This window comes from Suricata suricatta, chromosome 1 (assembly GCF_006229205.1).
Source record: "Suricata suricatta isolate VVHF042 chromosome 1, meerkat_22Aug2017_6uvM2_HiC, whole genome shotgun sequence".
NCBI classification, from domain to species: domain Eukaryota; kingdom Metazoa; phylum Chordata; class Mammalia; order Carnivora; family Herpestidae; genus Suricata; species Suricata suricatta.
This window is the reverse complement of record NC_043700.1, coordinates 125748680-125760924: the sequence shown is the minus strand read 5'-3', so window position 1 is coordinate 125760924 and position 12245 is coordinate 125748680. Positions and strand designations below refer to the sequence as shown.

Genomic DNA, 12245 nt, shown 5'->3' with positions numbered 1-12245 from the left:
CTTTATGGTCATGGACAATATGAGTCACAAGATTTAAAGCTAAACCGAATAACTGGTTTCAGACTAGGAACTCCAACTCCTAAAGTATCTCACACACAGAGAAGCTTAAAGACTGATTACTGAGAAAATAACTTCATCTCCTTTGGTTGGGATTAGAGCGATGTCTTTATTACCAACAACCCACAATTAAAAATTGTAGCCTTCAAGAATATTACAGTGTTTCTACAATGTATCATCTAGGGCAGCTATACACAAGAGAGACTTACTGGACAGAAAAATTAAAGGCTCTAGAACCTTCTATTATTAAATCTTATTTATTATTTCAAAATTAACTTTCAAAGAAAACATTTTAAACAAACAGGTAGTGTCTTTAGGATTAAAATCACTTTGGGGCACCTGGGTGGCTTAGTCAGTTAAGCATCTAACTTTAATTCAGGTCATGATCTCACAGTTTGTGAGTTTGAGCCTTGCCATTGGGCTCTGCACTGATAATGTGGAGCCTGCTTTGGATTCTCCACCTCTATCTCTCTTCTTTTCCCCTGCTTGCTCACTCTCTCTCAAAAATAAATATTAAAAAAAAATTAAAATCACTCTTCATTTTCTAAAATGTTTAAAAATGGCAATTTAGATCTAATTACCTCCAAATATAATTTCACATTCCTAACAAATTCACAAATTTACAATTGTAATTAGTTAAGATCTCTCATGACATTTCTTTGCACCTACACATAAGAACATTTTGAATTTTAGAATAAGTTCTAAAATTATTTCCCTAGTTGGAAAAATTATAAATATTTTAGTTAATCAAACTGAACTTAATTATTTTGAAATGACACGGTGTGATGTGGTCTGGTTAAGAACAGGTGACTCAGAGCTAAAAAAAAAGGCCTAAATAAAAATTTGAAGTTAATCAAAGAAAATTATTCTGATAAAAAGCAAACTCTTCTATAAGTTCCTTCAGATGGAATTCCTTGAGGTACCTTGTCTTAGTGACTATCACAAAGCTCTTAACAACAACAACAACAACACATTTTTGATTTGGAAAAAAAAGACAATTGCATTGATATCTTTCATTTAAGAAAATATGTTAAAAAAACATCTTATTTCCTTGTAGATATTGTCAGGAGACTATGGAAGTTGACAGTTTCTTTTATTGCCTTTTTTCAGATCTTAGGAAAAATTCTAGTATGGTGTCTTTTATTATTTTTGTAATCTAGCGCTTACTGCATTAATAGTTATCAAAGAAGAGTTCAACCGAAAACACCAAGTTTCTCTTATGACACAATTTCTTGCTATCAAATTGCAGTAGTCATATGTATCTCTGACTACACTGAACATTGAAACCCTTCAGAGTTTTCTGTGTTATCCTTACGTGACTTTTATTTTGAGTGTCTGAAATGTACAGAGAATTTGCAGAGACTCCCTGTCCCAAACCACATGTCCAGCTGCACAACAGCTGGAACCAGCAGTAGCAAGCAGTGCACCATCGCCCACATTTCAAACTGAATTTGGTAAAGAGCACTTGAATTCATTTTTTTCTGTTTGAAGTTACATTATGGCCAAGGACGTTAATAAACATCTACCATTTAATAACTGAATATTTGTTTCCCATAAACGTCTTTCATACTCATGCCTTTTTTTTTTAAGTAGCAGAGTCTAGGAAGCACAATTATAATTTGATTTGAAGTGTGAGCCTTGAGTTGGTTTTTGACATATAGTTGTTTAAATAAATGACTGCAAATAAACTTGAGTGAGCATTGGGATTTTTATTAGGATATTAAGATACTGAAAATAATGCACATTAATGACAAAAGAGCATTATTCCATTTTCTTGAGGTGTGCACGATATTATGAACAAAATGAATGCAGTATTTTCTTCAAGTTTCATAATTAGGAAGTATCTCATAAACAGATGTAGAGAGGGATGAGTTAGACTCCTGTTCCTGAATAGCACACTGGATTTTGCATATGCTGACTTTATTTAATTTTAAAGTTTTGTTTCCAAAGTTAATGTTAAATGCTTAGTGCGTACGCTGTTAGCAAGCCATTACTCTTATTGTCATCTCACACATGCAAAAGTTTTGCTAACTATAAATCTATAAGTATCATGGCTGTAGATATTTTCAGGAGTGGTCAGGACAGAGGAGGATGCTGGAATGTTTGAATTCTTTCAAATCTTAATTCAAAACAGGAGATTTTCATCTATGTCTTCTGTAAAAAACAAAAACAAAACAAAACACATTTTTAGAAAACAGCCAGAATTGTAATATAAACAAACAATGATAGAACTGGGGCATTAGAGAAGCCATCTAATAAGACTGTAGGACAGTTCTCAACCCTGATAGGGATCAGTGTCACCTCTGAAGCTTTTATCTATTTATTATTATTTTTTTAAAGTTTACTTATTTATTTTGAGAGAGAGAGAAGTGGGGAGGGGCAGAGAGGGAGAGAGAGAGAGAGAGAGAGAGAGAGACAGAGAGACAGAGAGACAGAGAGACAGAGAGACAGAGAGAGACAGAGACTCCCAAGCAGGTCCTGCACTTCCAGCACGGAGCCCACCATGGGTCTAGAACCCATGAACTATGAGATCAGGACCTGAGCCAAAACCAAGAGTCAGGCGCTTCACTGACTGAGCCACTAGGCACCCCATCTGTGAAACTTTTAATAAGATACCATATGGCTTCACTTATATGTGGAATCTAAAAAACAGAAAGAACAAACAAAAAGCAGAAGCTGATGGCTGCCAGAGGGGTGGGCATGGGGAGATGGGCAAAATGGGTGGAGTGGGAGGTACAGGCCGCCAGCTATGGAGTAAGCACAATAAGACTTGCTGAATCACTGTATTGTCCACCTAAGGTTAAGGTAACATTGTGTGTCAACTATATTTCAATTAAATTAAAGATACACACACACTCAGGCTTTACCCCTGGCCTCCTGAATCAGAATCTCCAGGTACATCTAGAACCTCCACTGGTAGTTCTAATATAGGGTTGAGGCGTAGCCAAGAAATTGCCAAGTATACTAATTTGTAAAGGTAGCTAAAATGTAACAGAAATAAATAGAAGTATAGTGCCAGTTAAAGCAAACTTCCAAACAAGTAATTATAAAAGAACGTGTTGCCACACCTATGGAAGAAGAGGACATCCTTTAGGGGACATAAGACACTTCTACCTGTATGGCCCACCCTCACTCAGCATTGCTGACCAAACACTTAAGCAGATTAACGAGAACATGCTGAATTACTACACCGTCTGGGATGCCAGCTGTTCTCCTGCCCAATGTACGTCCTCCCCAAGAGTAGGAAAGATTAGAACTTTGGTATATTTCTTTTGAACATGGATTCACTTGCAAAATGGACATTTTAGTCTCATTATTTATAAATTTACTTACTGTTGTACTCATACGTTTTGTCTTCTTTCCAGTTTCGGATGAGAGATGCCCTTCCTGTTGACCTTAGGCTAATCCTCTGCCTGTGCCCAGGATCTCTTCTGACCTCAGAAAGTCTCTCCCACCCCCACCGCCTCCCAATTTTACTCTTTTGTTTTTCTTTCTTTTTTTTATTTAAAAATTTTTTTAAAATTAGGCTCCACAACATAGGGCTTGAAAAGATGATATCTATCTGCTGTTCATTGTCTCCCAAGTACTTAAAAGTTCGTATCGTAAATGGAAGTTGTCATCTTCCCAAAGCGGCTTCTGTGCTGTGTTTTCTCTCTCTGTTCCTCTGTCTCTGTGCCTGGCCTGAGCCAGGAACCTGCTGTCATACTTCCCTTTGTCTCAGTCTCTCATCTGTCTGCTCCCTGCCCTCCACATATTTCCTAGCAAATAGTGTCTTATTATTTACATATGATACACATCTTGAGTACGCTTATATTCTTGAATATATCTTTATAGTTTTAAATATATCTTGAATATGTTTCTTTTCTTTTTCCCCACAGTAACTGCCCTAGTTCAAGTTCTGATCAATTATGCCTGGATTGACCACAGGTAAATCAGCCAGTCCTCTGGCTTCTCCACAACGTAACCAAAAGAATCTTTCTTAAATACAAATCCAGTGAGATCACTCCCTTGTGTAAAACACTTTGGTGATCCTCCAGTGCTCTTAGGGTAATGTCTTTAACTGGCTCCGTGGGACCTGCATGATCTGACTCGTTCGCCTATTAGTCTCAGTTGGAGGTTTTTCTAAAGATTAATGTGGAATGGTAAGTCATGGGCACTAAATAAATATGATTCCACCTTTCAGTTAAACCCCGTTTTCACACAGAAGGAGAATGGCTCAGCTCTGACACGTGCAGCTCCCAGCGGAGCTGCATATTCCGGCACACCTAGCCCAGATCAGAGGCGGTTAAAATTCAGGATGGCCATGGCTAAAATTTACCTTGTCCTTCCATGGATTTCTCAGCCATGAGGGAAGGAAGGGCATACTGACAGATAGAGATTTTGTTTTGTTTTGTTTTCCCTAGCTACAGCCCAAAGCAGTAACTTGTTTGCTTGTTCGGACTGAATATTAAATATCTGCTTTCTTGGTTTACTAGGTGATAATTCTTTCCCTCATTCAAAATAACATAATCATGGCCAAACCACAGTGAACAAACAAGATCATTAGGAGCTTTTCGAGTCGCTGAACTTCAAGCCCTTCCTGCTCCTCCCAGACAACCGCCGGCGTGGAGCCTGATGAGCCTGCCTGCTGAAGAGCTGCCAGAAGTTTCTGAGGAACAGTGAAGCACAACTAGTTTCCTTAAATAAACGGACTGTGTTCAAGTTTGATCACTTTGTTAAAATCAAGTGCCATATAAACGGTCACACATCAATATGTCCTGTCCCAGCTATGTTTCTTTCTTTCAATAATGGTAGGATGGAGGGAGTGGGCTCCCTTGGGGGGGCTATACTTGGGGACAATTTTTTTAGTGTCTTTATTTATTTAAAAAAAATTTTTTTTGATCCTTTTTATTTATTTTTGAGAGACAGAGAGAGACAGCTGGAGCAGGGGAGGGTCAGAGAGAGAGGGAGACACAGAATCCGAAACAGGCTCCAGGCTCTGAGCTAGCTGTCAGCACAGAGCCCGACGCGGGGCTTGAACCCACGAACTGTGAGATCTGACCTGAGCCGAAGCCGGATGCCTAACCAACTGAGCCACCCAGGCGCCCCTTTAGTGTCTTTATTTTATTTTGAGAGAGACAGAGAGTGAGCAGGGGAGGGGCAGAAAGAGAGAGGGAGACATAGAAACCGAATCAGGCTCCAGGCTCTGAGCTGTCAGCACAGAGCCCGATATGGGACTCAAAGCCACAGACTGTGAGATCATGACCTGAGCTGAAGTCGGATGCTTAACTGACTGAGTCACCCAGGTGCCCAACACTTTGTCTTTTTAACACAGGAATTAGAAAAGTAGTTTTAGTCATTTGGGGGAATATATTTGAATTTGTAAGTACTGTGCTTACAAAATAGACGTTAGAAAGGAAATTCGTATTATTTATATGGGTTGGGGTCTTAACAGCTTATTAATTTCCTATTAATGCTAACAGGGCATAAACAATATGTCACAGTAAGCTTCTAAGACTTCTTCCCACATTATAGCAGGAGTTGGCTGTGTGAACAACAGAATATGGCAAAAGTAATGTATGTCACTTCTGAGATTAGGTTACAAAAGACATTTTAACTTCAGTCCTGGGTTCTCTCTCTCTCTCTCTCTCCCTCTCTCTCTCTTCTCTCATAGATGCCAAGTTGTAAGCAGTCCTATGGAGAGACCACAAGGTGAGGAGATGAAGTCTTCCAAACAGTAGCCATGTGAGCGAGTTCAGAGAAGATCCTAAGACAGATTCGTCCGGGTAAATAACTCCTAGATTCCTGATCCTTGGGAACTGTGAGATTTTAAGCTTCAAAGCTTTAGGGTAATTTGTTATGCAGTGATAGGTGACCAATATACAGCTAACAAAAAGATACATTCTTTGCTCCTTACAGTTATGCTTTTTTCACAGAATAATTATTGCAGAGGCAAAGAGCTAACCCATTCTGCTTACCTATTTATCAATAAGTGAATCCTGATATTCTCAGCTCTTTCTCTTTAATTTCAAGGCTTTCTACATAACACGAAGAATATATATTATGTATATTTATTTTTAAATGTTTAATTTTGAAAAAGAGATAGAGTATGAGTGGGGGAGGGGCAGACAGAGAGAGACACACAAAATCCAAAGCAGGCTCCAGGCTCTGAGCTGTCAGCACAGAGCCCGATGTAGGGCTTGAACTCAGAAACTGAGACCATGACATGAGCTGAAGTTGGATGCTTAACCCACTGAGCCACCCAGATACCCCATGGAATATTTTTAAAGTGAATATCACACAAGTTGCCTCCTTTTGAGAAATTCTGACTTTTGATGAACTTACTTTTCATGATTGATTGGCTACACATTCATCCTACCTATACGTTGTGAACATATGTATAAAACCTCTGCTTTACAGATTGTGTGTTTACTGTTGATTTACATTGTGCAGTTTCGATTGCTCATTTTTTTGAGCATCTTTCAAACCTTGATTATTAAAAACATGCCTGCTAATAAAAATCAACTTTAACTTAGGAAAACAAAAGAAAGTGTGTAAGACATAGCCTAGCAAAACAAATATCTAAATTTAAGTTCCTCCATTGCAGGAGGAAAGAAAGAATCCTCTGATTATTATTGTTTTTGCCACTGAAGATGCAGTAATGGACTGAAGGGATAGTATCTGGACACAACTTGTGAAATGAGGCACAATCTTTAGTGAGTTTATAAATAATTCTAAGATTTTTCTGACATCTCCCACTGGCAGAATCAGACTTGCTGTTTTACTCTTCACATATGATTTTCTTAAAGTTTGGACCAATAGTCAGGTTAAGAAATGATATAAAAGCTCTCCTTCCTCAGAGGGGTAACACCGCTCTCTGACCTCATTTTCTTAGGCCTAGCCAACTGCTAAGGCTTCGATGTAGTTATCCCCTAAGTATTCCCACTTTTAGCCTCTGAAAAAAGAGTATCATCAGGGAAGTATGAATAACCTTGCAATGACAGCGTGTGCCCTGAGGAAGTCCTACCTGGGATGCTGCCACCTTGCTGTCTCTAGGTGTCAGTCTGAGCACATAGCAGGACCTCTCTAGGAGGGCTGGAGGCCTTAGTGCTCTACTGAAGAAGAAGCTCTACCCCTTTTCCTGGCTGGTGATGAATTTACCTTCTTTAATTCCAAAGCAGTGGCCCCACTCCTTCAGGGTGATGTGCTTATCCTTGTTGGGATCACACTCCTCAAAGAAGCGAGTTATGCAGTGTTCCATGGGCACCAGAGATGCTCGCAAAGGAGCAAGCTCGGAATGGGTTAAGACTCTGCAATGAAATAAATGGTGGTATATTAATGACTAGCTTATAGATTAAAGTTAACTCTTAGGATAACCAAGGCATTTTTCTTCAACTAGATTGCTAAGAATGCCAAATACACAGTACGCTCATGAAAAGCTGCAAATTTATGGGTTAGGTAGACAGCACTTGGGATGTCACAAAGTTTCTTTCCTCACTGGGGAGTATTCTCCTGCCATCTTAAATTTATAAGGATGTCCCCCACGCCCCACCAGTAATCATATTTGTACAGCTTGGCTCTTCCCCACTGACCACACCCAGTTGTTCCAGATGCAAGCACTTGGCCTAAGCTGGGCCAATCAGAACATCTTGGGAATTTAGGATTAAGAATGAGAAAGAATCGAAGGAGTCTCTGTTGCAGGCTGGGCTCTAACATCTCATCTTGGGAAACATGGTGTGGCCACATTGTGCTACTTTCAAAGTAGTTTTGTGTTTACACACCTAACTATACTTGTTTGGCATGTCTGTGTTCTAAAACAGAGGTGGAAACTTTCTAAATTTGTTTAGACGTATCTTGTATAGATAATTAGACATCCTATCAGGGAGACGACCTACTAATGGCAAGGTGAAGAGTTTTTACCTATCCATAGGATGTTGGTCAAGTTCACCAAACTGCCAATGCACAGGATACACATACATGTGGTAGTTTTTCTTGAAGTCTCTTAAGAGAAGGTCAATGGAATGGTCCCCAGCCAAGAGCCTCTTTTCATCCAGGTAAATTTTCTTGACCTGGAATTAGGAAGGGAGAAGATCATCAGAGAATCACAAGTGTAATGGAATTATCACCGCTAAACTTTACTCGAAGAGGAATAGTGACAAGACAGAGGAAAACAAGCCCAGGTCATCATATGAAACCGAATGAAATCCTTTCTAATCAACATTATAGATTTTCTTATTTCTACATAGAATAACAACCAACATTAAAAAATAAAGCCTGTGGTTTTCAGAAGATATTTAAGTCTTTTTTGATTTTTCTTTTAACTGGGTACTGTTCATACATTCCTTAAAATTATGAGAAGGTTTTAATGAAAAGGGCTAAACTGACCTAGGCAAAATTGTTGGTTAGTTAGTGAAAAGTCCCGTTTTTCCTCCCACTGGCATACTCTTAATTCTTAATTCTCTAAGTATTTCTGTCCTGTGTCTGTTTAGAATCAGCTGTGGTGTGACACCATTTGGCCACCCCCATTAAAATTTCCCTGTTTTGCATCTAATGCTCTCAGGACTTTCATGATGATGTATTAAAGAGAGAAGATAGAAATTATTTCTGGGAAATGCATATAAAACTCTCAGCTTATGACGTTACTCATGACCTAATTGGAAGCAATTAGAACCGAACTTCTACCCATGTCCAGGGCCACATCCACCAACTTCCCTCCTTGTTTTCATGGATGAACTTCCTTTATCTTACAACCTATAAGCAGCATTTGACACAGTTAATGCACACCTTCCTTCTTGTTTAATTTTTTCTTCATAGCATGTTTCATCCCACCTGACATACCTTTTATATCTGCATATTTATTTACATGTTTATATATATTTACATGTATGCTCATATTCTCAATATGTATATAAATACACACACACACACACACACACACACACACACACACACACACACACACACTTATTTGTTCAGAGTCTGTCTCTTTGCCTAGGATGTAAGCCTAGGATTTTTGTTTGGTTCATTGCTATATCCCCAGCATGTAAATCAATTCCAGATATATAGGATGATTTCAATAGCTATTTGATGAGTGAATTGTCCCTGAGAACTCCTGGAAAGAGTATTCTACAATTTTAAATCTTAATATATTACTGACATTGCAAATAAGGGAGTTCTCTTATATCATAGACCTGTCTGGCCTATGAGGGCAAAAAAGATATTTAGATTTGAATAATATGTTTGGGCCTGAATATATAAATGCTGAATGGGGGTTCATTTTGCTCAACCAGGGTTTGCTCTAGGCTATGAGTTAGAGTCCTTGCTCAGGCCACTGCCCTTTGAGGAGGAATGGGGTGGTTTGGCCATGTCTCAGACCTTGTGGCATGAACGGTGACCACTATTATTCTGTTACTGCATATGGACTTACGAGGTGTGGGGAGGCAAAGTGGGCTGTTGCTGCAGATCTGCAGAGGGAGGGAGGTCCCCTCCAACCCCCAACACACATACCCTTTTCCTCAGGCTCTGTAGATAGACACTTAGGTAGTTGACCTGTGGATAACTTACTTTATTTCTCTGCTTCTCATTTAGATATCCGCCGTGTTCAGGGTTTGGCTCATAAAGCTGCATGAGAATATTCTTAAGCCAGTCTCTCATCCTTAAGGGAAACTGAGTCACTTCAAAGTCTGTACAAATAGGAATAGCTGTTCCAAGCAGAAAGAAATAGATTTTAATCTTTGGGTCTTACTCCTATCTTATGGCAAGTCCTCATAACAGAAAGCCTAATAACATCCAGTGACTGACGGCATGCTCACTATCCCACCGTCACAGCAGTGGTCCTTACACCTGATGGCACAACAGAACTGCCTGTGGTGTTTTCAAAACATCCTGGATGCCAGCTTCCATTCAAAGACATCCTGATTTGATTGGTCTAGGGCAGAACATGGGCATTAGGATGATTTAAAAGTTCCAAAAATGATTTTGATACACAGAGAGGACTGAGAACCACTGCTCGAGCATCAGAAAGTTGGAGTAAGTTTAGCTATCACCTCAAATAGCTACAAAAATTGTTATTTTTTCATGTGACGAGAACTTTTAGGATCTACTCTTTTGGTGACTTTCAGATACACTACACAGCCGTGTTAATTACAGTCACTGTTGTACATTCGAGCCCCACACAAGTTGACAGGAGGGCTCTGCTTGCGGCAGTCTCTCTGGGGCTCAGGATGATAAAGACACCACCATCTTAACGCAAGGTGAAGAAAGCATAGAGAACCATAAATACACTAGCTCTTAAAGGCAGCTGCCCAGAACTCACATGGATGATTTTTGCTGAAATTTCATTGGACAAATTAACTCATATGGCCACATCTAACATCAAGAGGGCTGAGAAATTTAGTACTCTTGTGTATCAGCAAGGAGAGGAGAACTGTACATATTAGTGAGCACTTCTAATGTGGAGAATCACTTAGTGATAAGGAGAACCAAACACAATTGAGAGTATCTTGGGGGAAGGAAGAGAATTAAAAAAAAATTCTGGAAGAATATATTGTCATAAAACTTCTTGGCAGAGACTTAACATACTTTGGAAAGAGGACAAATAATTTAGAAAAATTCCAATGATTCATTTCAATTATTAAATAGTAACATTATCATAGTAATTCTGAATCTTGGCTGCACATTAGAATTGTCTAGGTTACTTTAAAAACAAATGAAAAATCAATGCCAAAGCCCCAGCCCAGTTCAATTAAATCAGTCTCTTAATTTAGTTAAAGCCGGGGAATTATTCTTTATATATTTTTTAAGTCTCTCTAGTAGATTTTAATGAGCATCCTAGGTTCAGAACTACATTAGCCTTTTTATGTTTATGGGAGTATGTATATAGATTATTCAGATATGCATAGATTCATCCCAAATCCTCAAAGCAATTGTGGTTGGAAAGAGTGGCAGAACCTTACATTTGCAGGCCCCAAAATAATCCAGTTGTAGTTGGTGCCCTTTTTTGGTCCCCTCCAGTTTACATTTGGTAGCAAACAGATGACAGGAACTGGCGTAGGTCTGATTGTCAGTGCCACAAACCTAGGAAAGACAACCATGAGAAAAAAAACTCAGGTTTTTTTAAAACCTTTTTCTTGAAAAAAAGTTTTTAATGTTTAGATATTTTTGAGAGAGAGAGACAGAGCACCAGAAGGGGAGGGGCAGAGCAAGAGGGAGACAAGGAATCTGAAGCAGGCTCCAGACCCCAAGCTGTTAGCACAGAGCCCGACACAGGGCTCGAACCCACAACCGTGAGATCATGACCTGAGCTAAAGTTGGATGCTCTATCAACTGAGCCACCCAAGTGCCCCCACGAGCTCATATTTCTGAATGTATACTGGGGAAACACTCTGCTTCTTAAAGCTCACAGGTGGCCTGGTCAACAGTGCCGAGCCAGGTAACTGTGGTCAGGTAAGTGAAATTACTAAAATCATAACTGCCCCATTTGGTTAAAAAAATCAACTAAATTACACCAATGGTGATGACAATCTAGCTCTAGGTAAGTTCAGTAGAATGCAAACTTCAGAATTTTCAAGGATACAGTGAATTTTAAAATGAGTTCTGAAGATCAATGCCATTATTACCTTTTCAAGGCACAGTTGAAATTCCTTGTTTTTGCTGGCATTGGTTCCTACTCAATATTATTTCACATATTAAATCATAACCTGGACATTTGCCTTTTTTTTTTTGACAAACATTTCAATTACAAACCACTTTCATCCAAATCACTGACTACCTGGGGCCCCTTAGAGACGATTTTGTAGAGTACTTACCTGGTCAAGGGGTTTTGTAGGAGGACAAGTCACTGAGTCTTGGCAAACACAGTGGGGTTTTCCTTGTTGGTCAGCCTTACAGATGTGTCCTCTTTTACATTGGAAGTTCATGCAGGAATCTACAGAAAAGATTGGACAGGAAGCATGAGCAAAGCTAAACTGAGTATGTGACCTCAAATTTATCCAGACAATGAGCTCTATTTTCATTAATTAGAGAAAACGTGGGAAACTATTAGAAACCATTTTAATGGACATGTTAATATTCAGATGGGACCCTCTAGCATCAAACTGTGATACACAATAGTCTAGCTTTTCTATGCAGTTTGAAAAAAGAACAAACAGCTTTTCTTGGCCTGCCTACAATGGTCATAGTCTGAAGTCTATAATTTAAGTTTGTGCCAT

General features: G+C 39.1%; 1 protein-coding gene and 1 long non-coding RNA gene across 5 annotated transcripts in view; one reads left to right on the top strand and one right to left on the bottom strand.

Moving 5' to 3' along the window:
- Positions 1–4808, top strand: part of LOC115295498 — a 14329-nt gene extending 9521 nt beyond the window's left edge. For both annotated transcript variants that reach the window (XR_003910432.1, XR_003910428.1), the window contains 2 exons: positions 3936–3984; positions 4533–4808. This is a non-coding gene — a long non-coding RNA (uncharacterized LOC115295498). The remainder of the gene's footprint in view (positions 1–3935; positions 3985–4532) is intronic.
- SPARCL1 (SPARC like 1) overlaps positions 1747–12245 on the bottom strand; it is a 45229-nt gene continuing 34730 nt past the window's right edge. For all 3 annotated transcript variants that reach the window (XM_029943348.1, XM_029943352.1, XM_029943343.1), the window contains 6 exons: positions 11844–11962; positions 10992–11112; positions 9601–9737; positions 7957–8105; positions 7198–7346; positions 1747–2211 (listed from right to left, as the gene is read on the bottom strand). In XM_029943348.1, the coding sequence (XP_029799208.1) occupies positions 2183–2211; positions 7198–7346; positions 7957–8105; positions 9601–9737; positions 10992–11112; positions 11844–11962 (704 nt within the window). In that variant the 3' untranslated portion in view covers positions 1747–2182. The remainder of the gene's footprint in view (positions 2212–7197; positions 7347–7956; positions 8106–9600; positions 9738–10991; positions 11113–11843; positions 11963–12245) is intronic.